We start from the raw sequence: 27,778 nt of genomic DNA, 5'->3' as shown, positions 1-27,778 counted from the left end.
TTTTTAATATTACTTTTTAGAAAATAATTTCTTTAATTTACCCCCAAATTTCTTCTTCTCTTTTAATTGAGGTTGAGAATTATATATTTGCTGTTGTTGTTGTTGTTGTTGCAGTGGTGGTGGTTGATTGAAAGAATTTTGAAAATTATTTGAATTGGATTTTGGTAAATCTTCATCAGAATCATTAAATCTTGAACCAAATGTCTTTTTCAAAGGTAAATCATCATCAGAATCAGCAAATCTAGATTTGAATCCATCACCACTACCAGAAGGTTGTTGTTCTTGAGTTTGAGTTTGGGGATATATTGGAGTAGAACCATTATTTTGAGTAGCTGAAGGTGGTTGAGAATCTCTTAATGTAATTCTTGGTTCTTTTGTTGTTGATTTAGGTCTATTTGGATTTCTTGCAGGTGGATTAAAATTTGAATAAGGTCTTTGTTGAGCTTTTGAATATAATTCTTGTGCTTTTATTTTTGATGGGGAAATGTAACCTGGTTGTAATGCTGGATGAGGAGCAATTGGTTGAACTTGAGAATTTGGACGTAATGATCTATTACTCATTCCTTGAGGTTGTTTTTGTTGTTGTTGAGGGGGTGCTCTCATTGATAATCTTTGTTGTGGTTGTTGCTGTTGAACTTGTTGTTGTTGTTGTTGCTGTTGTGGTCTCATTGATAATCTATATTCTTGTTGTTGTGGTTGTTGTGTTTGTTGTTGTTGAGGTGGTGGAGCTTTTCTTAATGTTTGTTGTGACAATCTTTTCATTGGTTGTTTTTGAAATTGTGATGCAGCAAATTGTGGATATGCACCTCCAGCACCACTTGAATAAAGATCGTTCGATGAAATATCTGGATGTTGTTGTTGTTGCTGCTGTTGATGTTGATGTTGACCTTGTACTTGATTTGGAATTGGATTTTGACTAGCCAATTGAGAATTTGATAATTTTGAATTTAATCTTGTATTTTCTGCTGTTGTTAATGATAAATAAGCTTGATGTGCTGCATTTGATTTGGCTGCGTTATTGGGTTGTTGTTGTTGGGGTAATTGAGTGAATGAAGTTGATGATTTCATTGCTGATTTCATTGGTCTCTTATTTGAATCACCAGAATAAACTGATGATTTTGAACTTGAATTTGTTGCAGTAGCAATTACTGGTGGTAATAAAGTATCTGAACTTTCAGCTTTTGAACTAGTGGTTATATTTGATTCTTGTGGTGTTTTAAACGTTTGTGACTCTTGATTATGTTCAAGTTCTGATTCATCTACTACTTTTTGTAGTTGAATTTCTGGTTCAACTTGTGATTCGAAAGTTTCATTTACAGCTTCTGGTATGTCGACAATTTCATCATCATCATCTTCTTCTTCTAAATCTGAACCTTTTAATTCACTATATTGATTAATTACACCTAATTCGGTAGTTGAACCACGTGGATCCAAACTTTTAAAATCAGTCAAATCCAAATTTGATTCAGTAGCTTCACTATTTGTGTATTCTGAATTTAATTTTGCTAATTGTGGTCTTTCAATAGTTTCGGCTTTAACTGGTACTGATATTCTAACAGAACTTTCAGTATAATCTTCTAATGTATCATCTCCAACTTCTTCTTCATGTTTATAATCCTTGCCTACTTCTTCTTCTTTTATTTTATCCAATTCATTAACTGCACCATTTGGCTTGTTAATTGGTTCATCTTCCTCATCTTCATCTTCTTCATAGATTGAATCTTGCTCTATATAATTTTGAGCTTCTTTCAATTGTAATTCTTGCATTCTCTTTTCATTTTCAAGTCTTTCCTTTTTCAATCTTTCATATTCTAATCTTTTCAATTCCAAATCTTTTGCTAATTGTTTTTCACGTTCAATTTCTTGTTCTAAAGCTTTTAATTTAGCTTCTTGTGCTTGTTTTTCTTGAGTTTTACCTAATTTTTCTTCTAAATCAACATTTTCATTCATTGATTGCATTTTTAATGGTGAACTTACTGCTCTTTTCTGTTGAATTGGTTTTTGTTGTTTATTAGTTAATGATGAAGATCTTGAAGTTGATTTTTTTTGTGAAACATTTCTCATTGAATTTGATCTTGACATTAATGAATTTGATCTCATTGAATTATGTCTTGCTATTTCTTTTTCAAAACTTGATTCTGGAACTTCAATCACTTTAATACCAGTTGGACTTGGAATATATTTTTTAATCATTTTAACTGGTTTTTGAATTTCAGTTTGATGCAGTGGTAATTTTAAATCTTGTAAATTTTTTTTATTATTTAAATAAACTTGAGTTGATTCTTCAGTAATTTCATCTAAATATGAATCATTAAAACTATCATCTATATCATATACTATTGGTCTATTATATGAATCATTTGTCATTGGTGAATTATTTGAAGTTGACGATGAAAAAGAACCATTTGAAAATCTACGAGATTGTTGTTGTTGTTGCTGTTGTGGTTGTTGGAAACTAGACCTTGAACCTCGTTTTAAAAGACTTCCATTTGAGTTTATATTCGTTGATGGTTGTTGAAATGATTGTGATCTTGGTATATTTACATTTGCTGTATTATTGCTAGTATTCTTTTGTTTCATCGCATTTCCAATTGTTTTTGCAGCAGCTAATGCTCCTGGATTGGTATTATTATTAATTCCTACCCCCTTATATACATTTTGCTGCGGTTGATTAGTTGTTCTTCTTCTTGTAAACATTTACTTGAGGAATTATTTTGACTCAATTGATATATTCTGGTGAAATATAATAATTTTAATTCAATTTAACTGTATATTTAAAGGTAAAAGGTTATAATTTTTAATTTTATTCTGAATTAAAATAAAATATATAAATAGAACAAATTCAATATTGAATTGTTGCGATTTAAATTTCAAAATTTACATTGCTGCTACTTTAACATTTTTGATGATAATTACACTACTACTTAAAGTACTATTATATATTCATAGTGTATTAGTTTAATAGTTTTATCATATGATACTTATACAATCGCTAGTTTAAGCTTATTCGATTAGAAGATCCAAATATAGATTTTGTATCAAATGTTAGACAGAGTAAAGTATTATATTTTTTAGGTCATCAAGTCGTTAAATTTATCTCTTTAATATATACATAATTATATTCAATCACAATGAATATCTAGTTTTTGGTTGTGTTAATCTATTTAATCCAATTAAACTTGAAAGCCAATGACCAGCAATTTGACCTTGTTTAACAATCAACCCCAAGAATGGTCGTATAGATATGAGAAAACCAGTCCAGAAAAACCCTTGTAATAATGGCATTATAATTTGATCTTTTATTAAAGCATATATTACAATATTTGGTGTAATGGGAAATAAAGGTTCTGGTTTTTCTAAATATTCTTCTTCATCTTCATCTAATTGTTGATTTAATTTTTTTAATTCAGCATCTGTTATTTGTGGAATTGGATCATAATTTCGTTTATTAAATAATGATGGTTTTTGTTCTTCCTTTTTATTACCTGCATAATTATTTAATTGTCTCATGAACCCTTGTTCAAATCTTAAATCTGGTATTGTATATGACATGATTGTAATTGGATCTGGTACCTGAGATCTTTTGTATTTTTCAGTTGATAAGTCAAATTTGTAATTCTAGTTGTCTTAAAATAAAAACATCACCAGAAATAAAAAAATAAAAACACAAACAAAAATAATTTTTCAATATTATTCAAACATCAATTACAAATCAATATCATACATCATCAACCACTTAATACCCAATCCCATCATATTCATAATACAAAATGAGTGGCCCATCAATAACTATACGAGATACAGAAAAAGATCGAGTAGATTTCGTACTAAATGATGTAGATTTAGCAATGGCAAATTCAATAAGAAGAACAATGTTAGCAGAAGTTCCCACCTTATCAATAGATTTAGTTGAAATAGATGTAAATACATCAGTATTAGCAGATGAATTTTTATCACATAGATTGGGACTAATACCTTTAGTTAGTGAAGGTATTGAAAATTTATCATATTCAAGAGATTGTACTTGTGATAATTATTGTCCAAAATGTTCAGTAAAATTAAATCTTACAGCTAAATGTGATACTGATTCAACAATGAATGTTTATGCATCAGATTTAGCTAAATTTCATAATGGGTCTAAATTGGGAGATCCAGTTATAAGAGATCCTTTGGGGAGAGGTCCAATTATATGTAAATTAAGAAAACATCAAGAATTAAATATCACTTGTATTGCTAAAAAGGGAATAGCTAAAGAACATGCCAAGTGGTCACCTTGTTCAGCTGTTGGATTTGAATATGATCCATGGAATAAATTAAAACATACAGATTATTGGTATGAAGTTGATGCTAATGAAGAATGGCCCAAATCTGAAAATTGTACATGGGAAGATCCACCAGATCCAGAAGCTAAATTTGATTATAAAGCTAAACCATCAACATATTATTTTAATGTTGAAACGGTGGGGAATTTACCACCAAAAGATGTTGTCACTCAAGGGATAATAGCATTACAACATAAATTAGCTGCTATTTCTATTGAATTAAGAAAAGAAAATGTTGAAAGTAATGATGCAGCAGCTGGTGGATTTACAACTTATGGAAGAACAGATTATGGAGGTGGTGAAACTCCTGGTGCTACTACTCCTTATGGTACTCAATTCGGATCAAATAGTTATGGAGATACTGGTAATTATGGAGGAACTGCTTGGAATTAAAACGAAATTATATAGGTACATGTATTATATTAAATAAACAAAACTACTAATTATTTAGATTCCATTTAATTAAATCATCAAATTTAACTAATTTACCACCAAATATATCTAATGCACTTCCAAATGTAAGATCAACTTTACCATCACTCAATTCATTGACTAGTTGTAAATCGTCTATTGATTTTGCACCACCAGCGTAAACTATACTACAATTTTCAGGACACCATTTACCTAATTTTTCCACTAATTTTTCATCTATTCCTTTACATAATCCCTCAACGTCAGCTGCATGTATTAGCAATTCATCACAATATTGACTAACTTTCTCCAAAAATTCTTTACTTAATTTATTTCCTGTAGTAGTTTGCCATTTATTCATTGCAACATACCATTCATTTTCACCAACTGTTCTACAACTTAGATCAACAATCAACTTATCTTTCCCCACCCTCTTACTTATTTGAGCAAGTTTATTAAAATCCAACTCCATTGTACCATTGTTGTCGCTAAATAACCAACTCGTTATAATAATTTGTGAAGCTCCTTTATTTAACCAATCTTGTGCATTATCTAAATTGATCCCTCCACCAACTTGTAATCCATTTGGCCATGTTTTGCATGCCAATTCCGCAGCTTCATCATTGGCTTGACTGGACCCTAGTTTAATGACATGACAACCTTTTAGATTATGATCTTTATATAATTGTGCATAGTATGATGATGGTTTTGTTGATACGAAATTTTCTTTAGTGCTGGAATCTTGTTCGTTCGATGTTAGTGTTCCACCTACTATTTGTTTCACTTGACCTGAATGTATATCTATACAACCTCTAAATTTGGTCATTATTTGTATGGTAAGTTTAACTGGTGAATTGAAATATTTAAGAGAGAAAAATATGTTTGAGATATCTGAAACCACTTTTTTCAAACACTAAAACATCACCAAGAAATGAGTAACGAAGATGAAGAATATAAAAGAGCTTTAGAGATACAGCGAAAGAATTTTGAAGCACAATTTGGATCAATAGAAGATTTGGGATATGAAGATAAAACCACACAGGAAGAAGAAGAAGAAGAAGAATTTAATGGATTTGATTCTGAAAATCTGGAGAAATCAGATGAGATGGACTTATCTGAAAATTCACAAGAACTGGACTTCACAAGTGACTCCGAGATAGATGACTTTGAAGACGAAGAAGACCTTATGGAACACATACAGAAACCCAAAATTATTAAATTAAACTCATCAACAGATCAAACACCAATAATAAATACAAAAGATGATAAAAAACTACTAAAATCAGGACGAGCAGCAACAATCTCCGAGATCAACAAACACAATGATTTAGTTTCAAAGCAAACTGCAAAACAATTACAAAAATCCCAAAAAGAAGATTCAGAAAATTTAGAAAATGATTTAAAATTACAAAGATTATTAAAAGAATCTCACATTTTAGCAAACAATAACCAATACAGTGGAGTTGATTTAACTTTGAAAACTATAAATTATGATGATCCCACAGGTAAGAGTAGAAAACGAATATTAAGTTCAAGAATAGAAGAATTATCAGGTACAAACAGAGTTAAAAATAAGAAATTAGAATCAATGCCAATGAAAATGAGACAAAATATGATAACCAAAAGAGATTCACGTATTGCAAAATATGAAAAAGATGCAAGAGATGCAGGTATTGTTTTATCAAAATTGAAAAAGGGAGAAGTTAGAGATTTAAATGCTGGAAAAGGTTCAACATCATCTTCAGATAGATTAGGTAATGGTTTAAAAAAGAATAAAGTTGTTAAAAGAGATAGAGGTTTGAAAATTAATGGAATTGGGAAATCTACAAGAAATGGATTAGTAATATCACAATCGGAGATAGATAAAATAAATAATCAAGGAAAATCAAAATTCAAAAAAAGAAAAAGATAGCACTTTATATATATATTTCAAAATATAATTTTTAAATTATCATTAACTTCATTACTTTCAATAGTTAATCCATGTTCATTAGCCAAATGCAAGACACAAATGAAGCAAAAACTAATAGATAAATCATTAGCTTGTTCTGTAGTGTACATATTTTTAACTTTATTCATCACAAGATTAAAATTGATAGTTTCTTCAACTTCTTTTTCTTGTTGTATAACATCCCAAATATTATCTTTTAGTAATTTAATATCTACTCTTTTGGCGACTCTTGAGAAATTCACATATTCAGATTTTCTTCTATTTATTATACCTGTGATTTGAGATACAGGTTGTTCAATTTCAGGTTCTAAAGCATCATTGAAGTCAATTCCATTAAAATCATTATCAAAATCATCATATTCTGCTTGATGGAAAGAATTAGCTAATCGATCTCGATCATCATTTGATCCATTTGTCTTGTTCGCGTCTTGTTCTTGTTCCAATGCTTCTCTTTCTTTGTATTGTTCCGCAAAGAAATTCGAATCTGCTGGTATATCTAGGTTTTGTTGGGATTGTTGGGATTGTGGTAGGTTTTTCATTCTTTTTGGGTAGTACATTATTGGAATATTTGGTTTTTGTATTAGATTGACTAATCTTGAAGATGTAAATTTTATATCATCAGGTAGTAAATTCTTTTCTTTTAATTCTTGAAACTCTTCCTCCTCATAAATCTCCAAAATGTTTTTAGTTTTAAGATTTATAAAATTTGGATCCTTGTGAACTTTAAATAATACATCTTCATCTTCATTCGGTAAATCAAAGAAATTAATAGTTGAATCTTTTTTCTTTTTAATTTGATCAGGTTTTTTTTCAATTTTAGGAGCTTGATCTATATTATTTGCCTTTTTGAATGCAGAAACTTTCCAATGTTCAGGACCAGTCCAATTGATTTTCAATTTCTCATCAAAATAATTCATTAAATCCTCATCTAATAAAACAGCACTTGTTTTAGATTGAATATATGCATCACTTTTTTCGGCAAATAAATTTTGCATTATACTTTGATTTATAATTTCCTCACTTTCATTGGGTGATTCTTCTGGCGATTGATCTAGGTCTTGATCATCTTGTTCTGGTTCTGGTGCATCAAAATCAAAATCCATACCGTAATCTTCTGCTCCTTGTGGTGTTGGTTCTGGATCGTCTTGTGCTGCCATTCTGCTATTGAAATCATTTAATCTTCTTTTTGCACCATTAACATCTTCTAAAGCAGATTGAAATTCATTTAGTGAGGGACATATGGTTTTCTCTTCAATAGGTGTGGGATCATCTTCATATAATATCTTTTCAAGATCTTGTAGATCAACTTCACTTGTATCTTCTTCGAAATTATTTCGTGATTTTTCTTCTTGAACTGGATTAGTAGTTGCATCGAACACCACCCGACCGGTTGAATCAATATTTAATGTATTTAGCAACAAACTTTTTGCACCTCCTTCATCGAACTCTGCTAATGCCTTTTTAAATAAAGGATCTATAGCTAATTCTTGATCCAATTTTTTGATCCGTATACTTTCAAAACTTACTAATGTAGATTCAACAACTCTATTTGCTTTTTTCTTTTTCCTACCATCTTCCTCATGTTCTTCATTGTCTGATATGTTTAATTCATTATCACCACCTGGAAATTCTCCTCTATCATTTGGTTTTGCAGCTAATCCACTTAATAATTTTCCAGTTTCAGTAGCTGCAGAATCAATTCTACTTGAATAAATTTTAACACAACCATCTAATGTAGCAGAAGCTTTTTGAAAATTAATTTGATCACCATCTTTTATAACATTTAAATCATGAAAATAATCAATTAATGCAAATTGCCATGAATTTTTTATATTTATCTTATTATCAGTTGACATTCTTATCCATTCTTCAAAATTTGATAATATTTGATTTCTATTTTCATTAAAACCAATCCCTCCATCTTCTAATGATTCATCATCTGCATCGTCTTGTGCTATACTCCGACTTACATGACGAGATTGTTGTTGATGTTGAGTAGTTCTGTTCAGTAGTATTCTATTACGTGAATTATTGTTATTATAATGTGAAATGTGTGAATGATTTGAATTATTTGATAATATTCTTGGTGGTGGTTGTCTTGATGATGATGTATGTGAATGAATAGGACTATTAATGCTAGGTAGCCTTGATCCACCAGATTTTGTTCTTTTCTTCGGTAGTACTTGTGCTGACATTATATTGTAGATTGAAATTAAAAATTATTAATAATATATTATTTGGTTGTAAATTAAATGTTTACAAATTTATTATTTTTTTGTTTTTATTATTATTTATTTTGATTTTTGTTTATTATGTAAATATTAATTTACTAAAGGATTACACAGAAAATAAATTTATGACTTTGACATTGAATTGTTAGGAAATTGTAAAATTTTAACAATTCTATTCATTACTATTGAAAATAAACCCATCTTTCTGTTTTCCATTAAATTATGACTGAATTTTGTAGCTTCAAATAATACTTTTTACTTTGGAAATACAGTACACCTGAATAGATTATTTTTAAAAGAGATTAATTATCAAGGGTTTATTAGTTTTGATTTTGATGCAAATTTTAACAAATATGAGATTTTTTCAGCAAAATAACTAGGTCGATGATACTCAAGGGTTTAGTATTTTCAGTTTGAGTTGCTCAATCATTATTATTCTCTCAAATATATACAACTACTAATGGTATCTATCTTGAAACATTTGAAACTATCTAAATGAGTATGACATGTCTAGTCATAAATTTACAAAATCGGTCACATAATTTAATTTTGGTCTAACGGTATTTTATAATCCATTTTAATATATTATTCTACAACATTTTTCAACCAATATTTACAAATTTAAAACAAGTTCAAGTGATCTTTTGATTATCGGTAATACTTGAACTATTATCATTCAAAATACTATGAAGAATTTTATGTCTTTCTTTAATACAAATTTACAAATTAATTTTTATTTCTTTCTTTTCTCTCTAATAATTTCTATTTATTTAATAAAAAAAATTTATAATCCGAGTGTTTAAAAAACTAAATTTTAGTTTTGATTAATATATTTGAAATTTACCACAACTTATCAATATCACTAATCATCAGATATACAATACATGAATAAACTTACTAAACTAATACCCTTAACTCAAGGTATAACCAAAACAAATACAAATTATCTTATAAAAAGATCATTATCAACTATTATATCTAGATCTACAAAACAACATTTTAATTTATATAAATCAAAGGCAAATTCAAAAAATTTTATAAGATCAGTCTCAAATTCAACAATAAACTTACTACAATCACAGGAACAATTGGCAAATAACGATTTAAATAATACTACTGCACAATATGAATTTTATAAATCACTTTTAGCAAATAATTATCCTCATATTGTTGTACAAAGATATGAAACTCCAGGTATTGCAGCATCAAATGATTGTACTCAATTATATATAGAAGCATTAAATAAAATTGGTAAAAAGGGAAAAGCAGAACAAGTGGCAAATGCATTAAATTCAAGTTATCATAATAATTCACATCAAAATACTAATAGTAATAGTAATAATAATGGATTTCCTCATGGATTTGGATCACGATATGAACCAGTACATGTTGTTGTAAGTGAATCTTTATTAACTATATTATCAAAATGGCTTAAATGGTTAGTACCAGTTGCATTAATAACATATGGAGCAACAAATGCTTTTAATTATCTTGTTGAAAATGGTACAATTTTTAAAAATGCAGAAGTTAATGATAAATCAGTTGATGTTAGTCAAAGTACAGTAAGGTTTACAGATGTTCAAGGTTGTGATGAAGCAAGAGCTGAATTAGAAGAAATTGTTGATTTTTTAAAAGATCCATCAAAATTTACTGGATTAGGTGGGAAATTACCAAAAGGTGTTTTATTGACTGGTCCACCAGGTACTGGTAAAACTTTATTAGCAAGAGCAACAGCTGGAGAGGCAGGTGTACCTTTTTTTTTCATGAGTGGTTCAGAATTTGATGAATTATATGTTGGTGTGGGAGCAAAAAGAATTAGAGAACTTTTCAGTCAAGCAAGAGAAAAATCACCAGCTATAATTTTCATTGATGAACTAGATGCAATTGGAGGTAAAAGAAATCCAAAAGATCAAGCATATGCAAAACAAACATTGAATCAATTGTTGGTTGAGTTAGATGGATTTAGTCAAACTTCAGGTATAATTATAATTGGTGCAACAAATTTCCCAGAATCTTTGGATAAAGCATTAACAAGACCTGGTAGATTTGATAAAGAAGTTATAGTTGATTTACCAGATGTTAGAGGTAGAGTTGATATTTTAAAACATCATATGCAAAATGTTGAAACTGCTGATGATGTTGATCCATCAATTATTGCAAGAGGTACTCCTGGATTATCTGGTGCTGAATTAATGAATTTAGTTAATCAAGCAGCAGTCCATGCATCACAATTATCTGCACCAGCAGTTGATATGTTACATTTTGAATGGGCAAAAGATAAAATTTTAATGGGAGCAGCTAAAAAGAAAATGGTTATAACTGAAGAATCTAGAATTAATACCGCATATCATGAAGCAGGTCATGCAATAATGGCTATGTTTTCACCAGGTGCTACACCATTATATAAAGCAACTATATTACCAAGAGGTAGAGCATTAGGTATAACTTTCCAATTACCAGAAATGGATAAAGTAGATATGTCAAAAAAGGAATGTTTTGCAAGACTTGATGTATGTATGGGTGGTAAAATAGCAGAAGAAATGATTAATGGAGCTGAAAATGTTACAAGTGGTTGTTCATCAGATTTATCAAATGCAACAGGAGTAGCAAGAGCAATGGTTTTAAGTTATGGAATGTCTGATAAAATAGGACCAGTTAAATTAAGTGATGATTGGGAATCATGGAGTCCACAAATTAAAAATTTAGCTGATAATGAAGTACGATCATTTTTAGTAGATTCAGAAGTTAGAACAAGAGATTTATTACAAAAAAAATCTACAGAATTGAAAAGATTAGCTGAAGGATTATTAGAATATGAAACTTTAACTAAAGAAGAAATGGATAAAATTGTTAAAGGTGAAAAAATTAATAAAGAAAAAACAATAAGTAATACTGTTATAAAGAAATCTTCTTCGACTAATGATATAAAGAATGTAATTACTGCATAGAAAAATTTGTTTATATATAATACACATTAATGGTTCTAATTTCCATTTTGCGAGCATTGTTGAAAATCTAATATACAATTCTTATTCTATTTCGGACTAATTTAATTTAGCTTCAGAGTCAATTGAATTTTATTTTTTATTTATTTAGAAATCCGATAATCGAATTAATCAATCTGTACATATTCAGAATAAAGTAAATATTTCCGTTAAAATATTTAGTAGTTATTAAAGCCCTTTGAAAAATTTCCTGATTCAGTTTTCCTGAAACAATTTCTGATTCCGTGTGTTTTTACTGAAACATTTTGTCTAAGAACCGGTTATTTTGAAACTTGTGATTTTAATATTTTACGTTATCTAAAACTCTAAATGCCCGATACTATTTAATTGTTTCAGATTTAGGTCTGATGGTACATCTTCTATAATGATTAGTAATCTGATCCATAATGTCGATATATAACTTGTCTAAATTTAAAGTAACAATATCTTAAACAAGAGCTGTATAATCAAGACCAAAAACCTTTAAGTTGATTCATTATAGCACCACTAGAACAGCTTTTCAATTGTATGAGACTAACGCTCAATTGGTGCACATCTTTATATTGCAGCTCCAAGAATTTGTATATGATAAATGTACCTTTTTTTATGTCTGACTAGTATATTGATATTTCGTTGACATAAAACCTCTTATACTAGGTCCTTTGATCTTAAATTGAGTACTTAATTATTTAATTCCTGATTTAAAAGTTGTTAATGCAACATTGTCAAAGCACCTGATACAAAAATTGAAAATAAAGAAACATTTTAACTGATCAAAACCTCGACAATAAATGAACCTTGTTAATAATGTTGATCAGCTAAAAAAAGTAAAAAATTAGTCACTGGATAAGTAACTAAAAGTCTTATTGTTATTTATAGAGCCCATAAAGACCAGACTCTCTCGGTCTCTTTTCTCAATGTTTTATTGACGCAAAAAGAATCAATAAAAACAAAATTGTTAATGTTTTATTGACATAAAAAGATCAATAAAAACGAAATGGTAACTGTATTTTAAATAAAGTCTTAGTTGTGTTTATAGAGCCCCTAAGTACCAGACTCTGTTCTTTATAGAGCCCTGCTCGAGGACTCTCTCTCTATTGTTAATAATGCCTTATTGACCATAAAAAAGAATCAATAAAAACAATATTTGCAACGTTTTATTGACATAAAAAGATCAATAAAAACAAAATGGTAACTGTATTTTAAATAAAGTCTTAGTTGTGTTTATAGAGCCCCTAAGTACCAGACTCTGTTCTTTATAGAGCACCTGCTCGAGGACTCTCTCTCTATTGTTAATAATGCCTTATTGACCATAAAAAAGAATCAATAAAAACAATATTTGCAATGTTTTATTGACATAAAAAGATCAATAAAAACAAAAAGGTAACTGTATTTTAAATAAAGTCTTAGTTGTGTTTATAGAGCCCCTAAGTACCAGACTCTCTCTGTAATTGTTAATAATGCCTTATTGACCATAAAAAAGAATCAATAAAAACAATATTTGCAACGTTTTATTGACATAAAAAGATCAATAAAAACAGAAAGGTAGCTGTATTTTAAATAAAGTCTTAGTTGTGTTTATAGAGCCCCTAAGTACCAGACTCTCTCTGTAATTGTTAGTAATGCCTTATTGACCATAAAAAAGAATCAATAAAAACAATATTTGCAATGTTTTATTGACATAAAAAGATCAATAAAAACTTAGTGGAACCAAATTGTAAATTGTAATTGGCAAGTTGTAAATGTCAGCAGTAACTGGTTAATGGTATATTGTATATTGTAGTTGGTGGATTTGTAGTGTTAGTGACAAATTGTGAATGGGTAGTAGTAGTAGTAGTAGTAAATTGTAAATTGTGAATTGATCTTAGTAGTAGTAGTAGTAGTAGTAGTAGTAGTAGTAGTAGTAGTAGTAGTAGTAGTAGTAGTAGTAGTAGTAGTAGTAGTAGTAGTAGTAAATTAATGAATTTATAGTGTTAGTGACTTATTGTGAATTGGTAGTGGTAGTAGTATTGGGAGTAAATTGTTGATTGTGACTTGATAGTAGTAGTAGTAGTAGTATTAAATTGTGAATTGGTAGTGGTAGTAGTAGTAGTAGTAAATTGTGAATTGGTAGTGGTAGTAGTATTGGGTGTAAATTGTTGATTGTGACTTGATAGTAGTAGTAGTAGTAGTAGTAAATTGTGAATTGGTAGTGGTAGTAGTAGTAGTAGTAAATTGTGAATTGGTAGTGGTAGTAGTAGTAGTAGTAAATTGTTGATTGTGACTTGGTAGTGGTAGTAGTATTGGGAGTTGTTGATTGTGACTTGATAGTAGTAGTAGTAGTAGTATTAAATTGTGAATTGGTAGTGGTAGTAGTAGTAGTAGTAAATTGTGAATTGACATTAGTAGTAGTAGTAGTAGTGAATTATTGAAGTGATAGTAGTATTAGTAGTAAATTGTGAATTGGTGTTGGTAGTAGTGGTAGTAGTAAATTCTTGATTGTGAATCGTGAATGAAGTTGTAGTTGTAATTCAATTGAGCTCAACAATAATAAATAAACAACAATAGATAAACAGTAATAAATAAGAGTGATGAACATGCGAGCACTCCAAAATCCAGCCCAATAAAAATTGAAAAAAAGTCATAAGAAACTCCACCAACAAAACCATGGAAAATATCCAAGTGGAATATCCAAGAGGCCCTTCCAACCAAAGGGACGAAATAAACAAAAATAAAAGACTCAAAATCCAGTCTGTGAAGACTAACTCAACCAACTTCACAGTTCAAAATCCATTAAAATTAGCCAGAATCAATATGATTTGAGTAATTCTTGTGAATTCCAAATATCAATTGATATATTTTTAAATAAATTGTAGTGTATCTTTAACCTTATTGGCTAATGATATGATTGACTTTATTGTCCATAATTTGATTGACTTTATTGACTATGATATGATTGACTTTATTGACTAGTAATAACAATAGTAGTAAAAATCAAAAAAAACATAAATTTTATTTTCTGATATGTTTAAGAATCATAATTACAAATAGCACATAAAAGGAAAAAAGAGCCGCACATTTGATTTCAAATTAATCTATATCATTTAACAAGTTATGAAGATTGAAAAACAAAGTAAAATCAGAGTAAAAAATGACAATTTAGTATGACATCGTGAAAAATCCCACTTATTGATTCATATACATATCTTCATAATTTAAACAATATGCTTTTGATAAAAAGTTTCATACAATTCAATAGTTTCCTTTTGAGCTTTAATAAAACTTTCAACATATATTTCAACATTATTTCTAAAATCATCAACTCTACCCAATTCAAATTGGTGTAATTCAGTCTTGACTGTAAAACTTATCTCATCAAATTCCTTTTGTAATTGTGATTGTCTTTCTTTTAATTTACCTGTCTCGAATGATCGTTCACTGGATATTGGTTGTTCATTGGGAAAGTTTTTCAATTTAAGACGCTATAGTTGATAACAGTAGATGGATTTTGATTCTTGTTTAAAAAACATAGTTTATTGATTCTATTATACTCAAATATTCTTCAATTGTATACCCTATAGTTGATCTGATAGGTTCAATCTATCTAAATTACTTTTTGAATTCAACTTGACTAAATGCATTCAATAAATCACTTGTTGTTTTACTTATTTCAAACGTTGATAATTGTTCTAATGTTATTGCTATTTCCTCTAATATTGTAATCATGTCCAGCCTTTGAATACCTATTAATTCTATAGTTTTCGAAAAATTGTTTTAAGTTAAATTCCAAATCATCAATATAACTCTTCTTGTCCATAAAAAATATATCAGGTTCTATTTATTTATTTGATATTGAAAGTCATGAACTCATAAACCCAGTAGAAACTATAGCTGCATTCGCCGCCACTGTAGCTACAGATGAGGTTGCATTGTGATTTTGATTTTCATGTATTGTTAATTCTTCTAATCCATTATCACTAAATACACCTTCATTACCATAAGTCAGATTCTGGGTCATTACCATAATTTATAGTATTTAATTTGACATTTGACCCTCTAAATCTTTGAATCATTTAGCAATTTCAGTGACTACAAAAATTGATTAATTAAGATTTACCTTTCAACATCATTCTCTATTTCTTTAATTTTGACGATTTTACAATCATTATCATAATTTTACCTTTAAATTGCGAGATTGGGAAGATAATTAACCAGTGTTTATAAAAACTTTAACACTCCACTCAACTCTCCAAAAATAAATAAAACAACTTCCTGAAATATGTTTTATCTCACTTGTTTTTATTTTTTCCCTCTGAACTACAGTACTTTATCAAATCAGTAAAAAATTTATTATGATACAAAAGCACAACAAAACAGTTAGTGATTAGACCTTCAAGTTTTAAATTTCTAAATTAAACGTTATACAGATTACATAGATAGTAGTTATTTAATTCCGCTTTGATTTGAGTACTACTTCTGAGGATTCAGTTTGAAAAAAAAAAGACTTTAAAATTTATAATCACCTTGTAGCCAATTATTCAACATTACCAACGAATTTTCAGGTTGATCATATGGAACCATATGACCAGCATCAAATACTCTTAGAAATGTAAAATGATTAAAATTTTTAACATCTCCAACATATTTATCATTAACTTTCCATTTTCTAATTGATGCTTTATTAAATTCTTTTGATCCTGACCATTCCAATCTATTAGTCCAAGCTTGAATACCTAACCAATTACATATAAAATCTTTATCACCAGCATAAATTAAAACTGGAATATTATTTTCTAATAAAGTTACAACATTATTAATATATGGTTTCATCCAATCACCGGTATATAAAAATGCACCATTTAATTCTTTATTTACTGAATTCCAATTTTCAACTTCTACACCTAATGCTTTTAAAACTTCTGGTTTATTTAAATAATCATTTATATAATTAGCTTCTTCATAACATAAATCAGCACCTTCATCACAAGGTTTTCTAACATCATAATCATTATTACCTGAAGTTCCATAAGGTCCAAATTCATTATCATTACAATAAACAGTAGCAGGTACACAGTCCCAAATAGATGATGTATTATAACATTTCGAAATTAATGATTTACATTTTGGTATAGCATCTCTCATTTTTTTACAATCTGATTCAGGTAAAACACTTGGTGAACCACCTTTACCACATGCCATTGGTTCATAAAATTCATATTGATTTAAAGGATCAGTTAATCCATTACCAATTAAAACTGATGATAAATTAAAAGATCTATCTTTATGTTTTAATATTTCAGTAGCAAAAACTGGAATATAATGACCAGCATAAGATTCACCAGTGATATGAAAATTTAAGTTTTTGAATTGAGGATATTTTTTGAAAAATAATTCCAAAAATATATAAAAATCTTCACCAGCAGTTATGGAATTTGATACTTGTTTTGAAGAATAAGAATATCCAACATTAACAGGTTGATCTAAAAATATAACAGTAGCATTTGAATTCCAAGAATATGGATTATATTTTGGATTTAAATTTTTATCAATTGAAGATGGTCCTAATTCAAAAAATAATCCTATAGATGATGAACCACCTGGACCTCCATTTAACCATAAAATTATTGGATCTGTTTTTGGATCATTTCTACTTTCAAATGTCCAAAAGAAAAAATGTTTATCTTCTTTTTCAATATCTAAATAACCTGAATATTGTTTTACTGAATCAACTCCTAAACTTTCTGGTATATTTTTAACTCTTAATTGGTGTTGTGGAAATCTATCATCTTTTACATGATAGTCAAAATTTTGAGTAGTAGTAGAAATTTTTATTTTTGTTGAAGTAGTTAAAAATTTCATATAATCATTAAATTTTGAATTATTCTCCAATTCTTTCCAAATTAGTTTTCTTTCTTCATTTAATTCTTCCAAAGGTGCATTGAGTAAATTTGAAATTATATTATAATAATTATTTTCTTTTATCAATTTATCAAATTTCAAATTCAATGGTTGTTGAAAATTAATTGGATTTGGAACTGTTAACGCATTTAGTTTACCAGAAAATAGGCAAGCTAAGACAGCAATTGACAAAATCTTCATATTTCAAAGCTCTCGGTAATTTGAATATAACAACTTCTTTCTCTAACATTATTGTTGAATATTTCATTAATTTATATATTATGAAATATATTATATTATACTCTTGAAATTTCAAATATTCCATATAAAAGCGGAATTATTTACGAAATAAACCAAAAATTATAAAGCACAAAAATCAAAATAAATTTTGGTGCCTTACAAGGATTTAAACATTTTACAGTTAGCCTAGAGAATTTATTCTACAAATTAATAAAAGTAATAATAATTATTACAAAATACAAAAAATACAATATTCGATTCACGAATCATATTAACACTATATGTAGATGATTTATTAATTAGTGCATCCGAATTATGAAACATAAGTAGTTAGTTGCAACCTACTCTCAATAGAAAATATTTCAAATCAGATACCACTATTCTTAAAACTTAAAATTAACCAAATGACAACACCATATGACAAAAAGAGGACTTGATAAAAGTTTTCATCATAGGTTATACGATCGATTCAAATGTATATAAAGTCATCACTTAACAACCAAAACTCAAAATTTTTGAAAAAGAAATCACAACAATTTAAAACAAAACTGTTGCTATATTGCATCAATCCTTATTAATCTTTTTGCAACAAATACAAGGTAGAAAGATTAAACCAAGATCATTTATTGAACTTGGTAAATTCATTTTAGATTTAACTTTAAATAACCCATTATATCAATTTCTATCCAAACTTGATGGTCTACACATCTTTTTTTATCAAAGTTTTGATGATGTTGAATAATAAAAAAACTAAAATCATTTTAAATCATACAATCTCATTGAAGGATTGTATAATGATTAAAGAATCCTTAATATATAAACGACTTTGATAACAAATTATGCTGTAAATTATGCTATAAATTATGCAGATGGACTATAACTTCAAAATAATCGATGGAATAAATGGTAAAAAATTAATAACATTGAATAATAAAAAAAAACTAAAATCATTTTAAATTATACAATCTCATTAAAGAATTGTATAATGATTAAAGAATCCTTAAATTATTAAATTCTCGCCATTAAAAAAATCGAATATGAATAGTCTACACACTTGTATGAAGACTATTTCTGGAAAATCTATTATAGTAGACTTCACAACACTAAAGGTAAAAAACTAAGATGCTGCCATAACATTCACTGTATTCTCTCTCCCAATTTGTTTTGCATTTATGTTAGAAAATTTCATGATCAATTCCATTGCCCACCACGAATTTTGCTCTATATTGCTAAAAAAAATCGTTCAGAATTGTCGATGGAAATTTAATTTTTTTACTGGTAAAACTTTTCTCTTCAACTAATTATTATTAAGGATTATTAAGGCACGTGATTCCAGAAGTAAATCGTTTACATAATTTTTCTACTTATTTTGTAATAAAAATGAAAATAATAAAATACAATCTTGCTCTATTGAATTTATTGTCATAAAGACAAATTGCATGAGTTGATAGATACAATACTATAATAATTTATAAGCTTAATACAATAAACAAGAAGATAGTTAATATCTTGTAAAAACGTTTTTTCAATTCCAATGATCTTTAAGCGGCTTTAATTTATATCCATTTAAAAATAATGGAGTTTAATTTCTTATCATTTTTTGATAAAAGGGCAGTTCTTTTCTTTTTTTTCAGTTTATTTTAAAGATCAAAAATAGCAAAGACCGAATAAATTTTAATACCTATCATTTGCTGTGCGTTGATCGTATGACATCACTTATTTAAAGCCTAGGGGGGGGATGGAAAGACTTATAGGACAAATTTAATTTAAAGCATTGAGTCCTTTTACTATTAAGTAATATTTGTTAGAGATTAGGTCATAAAAATCAATATCATTTAACAAATAATCTTGCTTCTCTTGCTTTAAATCAACTCCAATTATAGATGAAACTTTGATACATGCGTAATATATGCACCTCATATATCAATGTTTTACTTTTGTAATATACGTAAATACTTTATAAACGGGTTTAAGTTTGTATGATTTATCTCGATTCCGATTTTTTTTTATCTGTCAAGTTAATTGGGTAATAGGAGATTACGAGTTACAATAATAATGCCACAATTAAAGTTGACACTCTAGAAAGATAAATGATTAAATTGATAAGTTGAAAGGAAGATGAAAAAAAAAAATTATCCGAGAATATCATTGATGTAAAATTTAAACCATGTAGCATTATCTTCGTTATTAACCTGCCTTTGAATAAATTTGTTTTTTTTCTTTTTCATTTCTGTAAGATCGTTTAAGTAATGTTCAAATATTGCTTTGAAATTTTACGCCTTTTTTATTTAATTACTATTACAAAGATTATTAATTAATGATTAAGATATTTTAATTATTAATTTGATAATTATACTTAATAATCAAACAAAACACCGTAATTGATCGAGGACCAAAATTTAATATTAGAATTGAAAGGTGTATGTAAATAATAAACTCCGCTTTCTTATATTTGACTTCTATTTGCTAAGGTAGTTATTTATTTACTCTACTGAAATGGTTAATTGATTTTTAGAATTTATTATTTTTCAATTTAGAATTATTTAAAAAATAAAATATTATATATAAAAGAACTTTCATATTTTTCAATATTAATATTTATTTCAAAAAAGTGTTCATTTCAGTTAACTTGAAGATACTATTATATCAAACTTATATATATTCGATATAGATCTAATCTATTCATTGTCTTACTAAGTGGCTTTTTTCTTCAAATCTAACAAAAAAACTGGTTAATTGTTTATTTTTTCGAATCTAAAACTTTAATTATTAAGAGATCTTGAATCGCTTACTAATATATACAAGAACATTAATCATTAATATTAAAAGACAATAGGAACTACAACAAATATTCGAAGACTTTACTCATTTATAAACTATTCAAAACACTAATAGACAATTAATAATAACATATAATGACAACTATACCCGCGATAAATCATAAAGACTCAACAATATCACCAACAACTTCACCAACTTCACCAACATCAGTATTCGAGTCAGATTTACCAATTTTTGCAACTTCATATCCATCATCAACTTCATTAAACGATACTAAATTAACAAATAATTCAATAGATTCATCCGATTTCAAACAACAAACTCAAAAATCAATACTAAATACATTAAAATTTGAAAGTGAAGCCGTTTCAAATTTATATAATCAATATCAAAATGATGAATTTTCGATAAATCAATTAAATAAATCTTTAGAAATAATGTATAATTGTCATCAATTTAAAAAAGGTAAAATTATTCTTACAGGTATTGGGAAATCTTTTAAATTAGCTTTAAAATTAGAAGCAACTTTAAATTCTTTATCTATACATTCATCAGTTTTACATCCATCAGAAGCATTACATGGAGATTTAGGTATGATTCATAATAATGATATATTAATATTTATATCATCTTCAGGTAATTCAGATGAATTAATAAATATTTTACAACATATACCAGATCATATTCCTATATTATTATTAACAAATAAATCAAAATCAATTTTATCACAAAATAAAAGAATTTCAAGTTTAATATTTGCAGATTTATCAACAACTCATAATGAATTAAGTATTCATGGAATTCCAGCTCCAACAGTATCATATACAATTTCTTTAATACTAGCAGATTCATTAGTTTTATCACTTTCAGAAATTTTAGAATCAGATTTAACAAAAAGAAAACATAAATTTTCTAAAAAACATCCCGGTGGATCAATTGGATCTAGTTTATCAATGGAATTTTCAAAATTTAAACCTTTTAATAAAAAAGAAGAAGTTGACGAACAACAAAAAAATTATTCAATTAGTTCTAACCTGACACTGTATGATAGTTTAAGTTTGAAAAAATTTTCAACTAGAGAAGAAGATAATTTATCAAGTCTTGAATTAAAATTTAATCATAAATCATCACCTACATCCAAAAAAATTAAAATTATAAATCATGAAGAAATATTAAATCTCAAGGAGATTGAATTATTAAAATATATTTTATTTTTTGATTTAATAAAAATTGATGATTTAACTATCGATATTGAATCAGTTAAATTACTCTATAAAAAAATTTGTTGTTTTGATGATGATACCAAGAAAGAAGAAACAAGTTGTGAAAATTGGAGTAAATTTAAATGGGTATTGTTACGTTCTTTTAAATAGAGACTCTATATGTTTTTAGACATTTATTTTTTTTGATGATTTTTGTATTTTATGATTTTTTTTAGACAATATTTTATGTGGTTTTATTATAGACTTTTTATTACATATGTTTTGATGTTTTATTCTTATTTTTGTAAAAGCTTTTACACTTAAAACTCACGTTATTATTGTTTAATTTTACTAAAGTACAAACTGCAAACTGGGTTATTTTCTTATTACATATTAAACAACTATACGAACAAACTATATACACAAGAATTTTATACAAAAATTTTATTGACCAATTAAAGATTTCAATTTCTCAACAGATGCCAATTGTTTCCCACCAACCTGATTTCCATTTTTAGAAGATTGTTGTAAATAATTTTTCAATTTCGAAATTAAACGTTGTTTATCTTCATTTTCTTCAAGATATTCAATTAATTTTTGAATTACATAATTTGCATATTGATCTTTTAACATTAATATAATAATAGTTTGTTCTTCCAAATTTTCAGTAGGAGATTCCATTACTTTGTTTAAAATTTTTTTACGTTGTTTTAAATCTCCATATTTTATTGCTTTTTCAATTACATTTGATGCAAATTTATGTTTTGAAAAAATTAATAAATTATCTCCTTCTAATATAATATCTAATATTTTATTTTTTTCTTGAGATGATCCATTTTCTAACATATATTGTACAACATAGTTACCATAAGAATCTTGAATTATGTAATAAATATATGAGTTTAATTCATCTATGATTTTAACTTGATCATTTGGATTTGAACTTTTTAATAATCTTTGTATAATTCTACATCCATATGCATCAGTAGTTAAATTATAAATATGATTAGTTAAAGCTTCTAAAATGAATTTAATCTTATCAAATGGTTTTATCATTTCAATAGCTTTTTGAATAACATGATTTGCATTTTGATCCTTTGAACAAATCAAAATATAATCACGTAATTCATTAATAATTTTTAATTGATCATCAGTTTGCTCTAAACTTTCTAAAGCTCTTTGAACAACTCTACATCCATACATTTGTAATGATAATTCATAAATATGACCAATCATTTTTTCCAATAAAATTTGTTTTTGTGTAGTAGATCCATATTCAAAATATTTTTGTATAACATAATTTCCAAATACATCTGTCATTAATTCATATGAAATATCTCTTATTTCATTAAATACCATTTCTTTTTCAACTTCAGTAGCTTCTGGTAATTTTTGTTGTATAAATCTTGATCCATATTGATCTTTTGTGAATTCTATTGCATGACCATATATATCACCTAATTTGAAATTTTTGGTGTTTGATCTTACTTCTTCTAATAATGGTGATCTATAAATAAATGTGTTTTTGGTTTTTGATTTCTTCTTGGAATCTTTAGGTGGTGGTGATGTAGACTTCGATGGTTGTTTTGGTGCTGATTGTGATTGTTGTTGTTGCTGCTGCTGAGGTGGTTGTTGGGGTTGTTGTGGAGGTGGAACCATCATTTGTGGAGGAGGTGGTGGTGACATTGTTTTCAAAATATCTGGGGTTAATGGACCTTGTTGATAATAAGGATTAAAAGGATGAAACATAAAGGAAGCAGGTGAAAATTGTCTATTCATTAATCCAACTCCTATTGGTCCACTACCACTTGCTTTAATTTCATTTGATTTTTTATCATCTTCATCAACATGTGATTTCCTATCATCTTGTTGTGATTGTGATTGAGGTGGAGGTGGTGGGAATGGTGGTAAATTACCATACATCATACTATAAATTGAAGGATCCATAAACTGTGGAGGCGGTGGTGAAGGAATCATAAATGGTGGAGGACTTATAGGTGGAATTGGAGCACCTTGACGATTATAAAAATTTTGCATTTGATGAGATGGTGGAGGAGTTGGAATTGGAAATCCATTATTATCCATAAAATAATTTGTTGCTGGTGTAAATGAAGTAGCAGCAGCTGGATTCCAAAAATTTTGAGCACCATTAATTGTATTATTTTGTTGATTATTTTGATGAAGTATATTTAAATTTTCTGAACTATTTAAATCTGAATTTATTGATAATGCAGCATTAGTTTGAATTGGAGAATTATTGTTGTAGTTATCAATTTTTTCACTTATTGATTGATGTCTTGAAGTACTTCTTGGAGCTGGCATATTTAATTCACCAGAAAATTCATTATTAAAACTTGTTCTTCTTGAATTATGTTGATTATCATCCAATTTTAATTTCCCAAATTCAATTTCTCTAGTTGCATCAGCTACATTTGAAAATTTTTGTAAAAAACTTTCTTGTGGTGGATGTCTTGATGCAATACCTCCACTAATTGATGCAGTACCAAAATTAATTCTTTGATTCCCATTATTTAAAGGTGAATTATTTTTATTACCATTTAATTGATTATTATTATTATTATAATTTCCAACTGGTGCAGTTATAGCAGATAATGTACCTCTTTTAAATCCAAAAAATGAATTATCATCAATATCACTACCATCATTAAATGAAAATCTTCTTTCATTATTTTGAGAAGTTAAAGATTCTAATGGATTTGTATTTTGTAAAAATTTTGCAACTTCTGGATCAACTTGATCTAAAACTGATTTAAATTGAGTTTTGGATCCATATGTAGTTGAATTTGAATTTAAATTTGAGTTATTTGTAAGTGGAGTTAACAGTGGTTGAGTAGTGATTGGTGAAGTGTTTGCACTTGACCATATAGTTTCTGTTGGCATTGTTTTCGATTGTGGTTGTTATATCTTTTGTTTATACTTAAAACGGAAAAAAACGTGGTTATTATTATTATACAGTAATTTTTTTTAGTCTAATGAACTTTTATATACAAATTTTATGGAAATGTCTTGTGAGTTGGTGATTATTGATATATATATCTTTCAAATATTAGCTATTTACAGATTTGTTGATATTATATACTGAAATTGAAAGAAATGATTTTTATTATTTACAAGTTTTTGAAATCTAGTTTTCAATAATAACCAGATGGCAATTTATACAGAATTTTGGATTTAGTATTGTGGATTGTAGAATGTCTTTTATAATTTAAATTTTATATATGTGTGTATTGTCTATTGTATATTGTCTAAGCTAATGCTATAGTTAATGTTGTTTTATAAGTTTATTGTATATATGAATTCCAGTTGATTGTATTAATTTGTTGAGTGATAATTAATTTAAAAAAAAAAGGATTCAAATTTTTTTTCAATTTGTGAAATTTTCGCACAATTTTTTTTTTTTTATTATCAACTAATAAAATTTTAATTTTAAAGTTGTATGGAAGAAAATTAAATTATATAATTTAAGAATTAGAATGATTATTATAAATTATAAAATAATGATTACCAAAGCTTAAAATAAAATAATAAACTCAATATGGAAATTCTTGAAAACTTTAAATCATTGAACTATTAAAGTATCTATTAATGTGTCAGTACTGATCAAAATGAAATTTGAGTCCTTGGAGCTCGAATACTTTGAGGCTGTTTAATATGATGTTATAGAGCTGTCTAGACTTAATCATTTGAAAAAAATATTGATCTATTGTAACATTAGTTTGACATGTTTTATTAATTAATCTAAAATTCCGTAATATTCCACTCACAAAATCAAACAAAAAAAAATTATTTGGTCCCGATTTTTTTAGCTGAAAATCAAATTTGAAACAACATCACGTGGTAGCTTAACTCTATAATAATTTCAATATTATTTAAAGATACATTCAATAAAGTCATATACATTCATAAATCAATATACAAGTGGAAAATAATTCATAGTTATTTGTTAGTATTATTAGTCTTGATATTTTCTGTCAAGTGTTTGATTCTTTTGGCAGTACCTGGAACTTTTGAATAATAAAATTCATAAAGACAATCATTTTCAAAAAATTCTAAATCACTATTAATTGTAGACTTCTTCAAGTAATTGATATAATCTTGTTTGTAAATTTTAAAAGTTTCTTCATCAATTTGTTGAGTACTCAATTTGTTAAAGTATCTTTGTAATGACAAAATAACCAAATTTAAGGGTATGAAAATTTGATTAAATAACAAGTATTTGATAAACAACAAACCATCTTGATTTTCTAAGAATCCAAATTGTGTTAATATTGTGTTATCATTCATTAAAAAGCTGTCAAAAATTACTAAATTAAGATATAATTCAGCAACTTGTCTTAGATCCTGTTTAAGATTTGAATTTAATTTAATTGAATAAATGGCCAGTAAAACTCTAGATGAATATTCTTTTGGAGTAAATTTATCAGTGATTCTTTTGTTTATTGTAACACGATTGGGTAAATAGTTATAACCAACGCCCATGAAAATTTCAGATAAATATATTGTATCGGGATTATAATTCACTTGTGAACAAACTTTTGTCAATTCATCTCTTAATTCACCTTTTGGAACTGGCTTCAAAAATCCAGGGAACATATATTTGAAAAATAAAGGCACTAATGATGCTTTAATCACTAACCAAATCATAAATCCTAAAGAAATTTGCCAAATGGGCAATCTTTGAGCAAATTTAGCTAACATCAAAAATCCAAATATTTTAAACAGATCTGAAATGCTTTTCAAAATTAATCTTGTAACACTATTTAGAAACCAAATTGAAGGTGGTTGTTTTTGGGGAAATTTTGATACAATATATTCACTATAGAAATGAATAGGTGTACCCCAACTAAACAACAATCCATTTGAAACAATTGAAAATAAAATAGATTGAGATATGGAATTAATTGGTAAAACAAATGACAATAATCGGTTGAAAGCTCCACTTACTGTCCAAATTTTTTGGTGAACATTAAAATTTATAACGATTAAGTTTCTAATTAAGTCAAATCCTAATTTGTCAATATTCAACTTTAATAAGTCCTTAAGGTTGAACAAAGCTTGTTTTGATTTATCATTAACTACCAAATCATATTTTTGTGTTGTTAACTCTGACTCCGCTAATTCAACTTTTTTAAGCTGTCTATTATGTAAATAAAATTCCCATAAAAATTTTCCAATTGTGAATGTACTTGCAAGTACTTTCCAATGGTTTTGAAAAAGATCTGAAACCTATCGATATTTGTCAGTAGTTGAAACCTTTAATGACTATACTCCAAATTTACATACAAATTTCATCCTGAGGTTTTGTAAAAAATTGCTTAATTATCAAAAATCAAAATTAAAGACTAAAAGCAATAAATAATACTGATTCGGTAAATTTTATATTTTTTAGTTTACAGTTTATTTTGCCATCAAATAAATGCAATATTATAATTTAATTTTATTTATAAGTTGCATGGTTTTATAATATTTTATTTAGATTTTTTCAAAGCTAAAGGGGTATATAAGATCAGCTTATGAGTATCTGTAGACTGTATCTGCAGACTGTTCAATTATGTCAGCACAATTAAAGCCCTTCAGAGCTTACATTTAGATATTTAATAAGTTTATCTTATTGATAAATTCGTTGTCACTTTGATTGTCATACGTTGATGTAATGTAACTAAATTTTGAATCAGGGTGAAGATTTACGAGTATTTACGAATTGGTAGAATATAAAAATAGTAACTATAAATGTACAATTAAACTATTTACAAGAACG

At 27.2% G+C, this 27,778-nt stretch overlaps 12 protein-coding genes across 12 annotated transcripts; 4 read left to right on the top strand and 8 right to left on the bottom strand. All coding sequences in view use genetic code 12, as the record gives it.

Annotated features, from left to right (window-relative positions):
- Nucleotides 1-9: 9 nt before the first annotated feature.
- Nucleotides 10-2,697, bottom strand: KGF54_001497 (uncharacterized protein; the record flags this gene model as incomplete). The annotated part of the gene is made up of 1 exon (XM_051761872.1): nt 10-2,697. The coding sequence occupies one exon, from the start codon at nt 2,695-2,697 to the stop codon at nt 10-12; it is 2,688 nt and encodes an 895-aa protein (XP_051621035.1).
- A 429-nt stretch (nt 2,698-3,126) lies between these two features.
- KGF54_001496 (uncharacterized protein) lies at nt 3,127-3,552 on the bottom strand (the record flags this gene model as incomplete). The annotated part of the gene is made up of 1 exon (XM_051761871.1): nt 3,127-3,552. One exon carries the CDS (start codon nt 3,550-3,552, stop codon nt 3,127-3,129), a length of 426 nt encoding a protein of 141 aa, XP_051621034.1.
- Nucleotides 3,553-3,770: 218 nt separating this feature from the next.
- KGF54_001495 (DNA-directed RNA polymerase II core subunit) lies at nt 3,771-4,715 on the top strand (the record flags this gene model as incomplete). The annotated part of the gene is made up of 1 exon (XM_051761870.1): nt 3,771-4,715. One exon carries the CDS (start codon nt 3,771-3,773, stop codon nt 4,713-4,715), a length of 945 nt encoding a protein of 314 aa, XP_051621033.1.
- A 46-nt stretch (nt 4,716-4,761) lies between these two features.
- KGF54_001494 (1-(5-phosphoribosyl)-5- ((5-phosphoribosylamino)methylideneamino)imidazole-4-carboxamide isomerase) lies at nt 4,762-5,559 on the bottom strand (the record flags this gene model as incomplete). Its single annotated transcript, XM_051761869.1, has 1 exon — nt 4,762-5,559. One exon carries the CDS (start codon nt 5,557-5,559, stop codon nt 4,762-4,764), a length of 798 nt encoding a protein of 265 aa, XP_051621032.1.
- A 105-nt stretch (nt 5,560-5,664) lies between these two features.
- On the top strand, nt 5,665-6,645 carry KGF54_001493 (uncharacterized protein; the record flags this gene model as incomplete). The annotated part of the gene is made up of 1 exon (XM_051761868.1): nt 5,665-6,645. One exon carries the CDS (start codon nt 5,665-5,667, stop codon nt 6,643-6,645), a length of 981 nt encoding a protein of 326 aa, XP_051621031.1.
- Nucleotides 6,646-6,662: 17 nt separating this feature from the next.
- On the bottom strand, nt 6,663-8,879 carry BRN1 (condensin subunit; the record flags this gene model as incomplete). The annotated part of the gene is made up of 1 exon (XM_051761867.1): nt 6,663-8,879. The coding sequence occupies one exon, from the start codon at nt 8,877-8,879 to the stop codon at nt 6,663-6,665; it is 2,217 nt and encodes a 738-aa protein (XP_051621030.1).
- A 920-nt stretch (nt 8,880-9,799) lies between these two features.
- Nucleotides 9,800-11,863, top strand: YME1 (i-AAA protease; the record flags this gene model as incomplete). Its single annotated transcript, XM_051761866.1, has 1 exon — nt 9,800-11,863. The coding sequence occupies one exon, from the start codon at nt 9,800-9,802 to the stop codon at nt 11,861-11,863; it is 2,064 nt and encodes a 687-aa protein (XP_051621029.1).
- Nucleotides 11,864-15,093: 3,230 nt separating this feature from the next.
- Nucleotides 15,094-15,902, bottom strand: KGF54_001490 (VPS5; the record flags this gene model as incomplete). Its single annotated transcript, XM_051761865.1, has 2 exons — nt 15,094-15,360; nt 15,786-15,902. The coding sequence occupies 2 exons, from the start codon at nt 15,900-15,902 to the stop codon at nt 15,094-15,096; spliced, it is 384 nt and encodes a 127-aa protein (XP_051621028.1).
- A 482-nt stretch (nt 15,903-16,384) lies between these two features.
- KGF54_001489 (uncharacterized protein) lies at nt 16,385-17,977 on the bottom strand (the record flags this gene model as incomplete). Its single annotated transcript, XM_051761863.1, has 1 exon — nt 16,385-17,977. The coding sequence occupies one exon, from the start codon at nt 17,975-17,977 to the stop codon at nt 16,385-16,387; it is 1,593 nt and encodes a 530-aa protein (XP_051621027.1).
- Nucleotides 17,978-20,931: 2,954 nt separating this feature from the next.
- On the top strand, nt 20,932-22,170 carry KGF54_001488 (uncharacterized protein; the record flags this gene model as incomplete). The annotated part of the gene is made up of 1 exon (XM_051761862.1): nt 20,932-22,170. One exon carries the CDS (start codon nt 20,932-20,934, stop codon nt 22,168-22,170), a length of 1,239 nt encoding a protein of 412 aa, XP_051621026.1.
- Nucleotides 22,171-22,443: 273 nt separating this feature from the next.
- On the bottom strand, nt 22,444-24,900 carry PUF3 (mRNA-binding protein; the record flags this gene model as incomplete). Its single annotated transcript, XM_051761861.1, has 1 exon — nt 22,444-24,900. One exon carries the CDS (start codon nt 24,898-24,900, stop codon nt 22,444-22,446), a length of 2,457 nt encoding a protein of 818 aa, XP_051621025.1.
- Nucleotides 24,901-25,956: 1,056 nt separating this feature from the next.
- On the bottom strand, nt 25,957-27,312 carry KGF54_001486 (uncharacterized protein; the record flags this gene model as incomplete). The annotated part of the gene is made up of 2 exons (XM_051761860.1): nt 25,957-27,153; nt 27,304-27,312. 2 exons carry the CDS (start codon nt 27,310-27,312, stop codon nt 25,957-25,959), a joined length of 1,206 nt encoding a protein of 401 aa, XP_051621024.1.
- Nucleotides 27,313-27,778: the final 466 nt, after the last annotated feature.

This window comes from Candida jiufengensis (assembly GCF_024610255.1).
Source record: "Candida jiufengensis strain CBS 10846 chromosome Unknown scaffold5, whole genome shotgun sequence".
Taxonomy (NCBI): Eukaryota; Fungi; Ascomycota; class Pichiomycetes; order Serinales; family Debaryomycetaceae; genus Lodderomyces; species Lodderomyces jiufengensis.
Note: the sequence above shows the minus strand (reverse complement) of the source record. Positions and strands in the feature narration are given on the sequence as shown.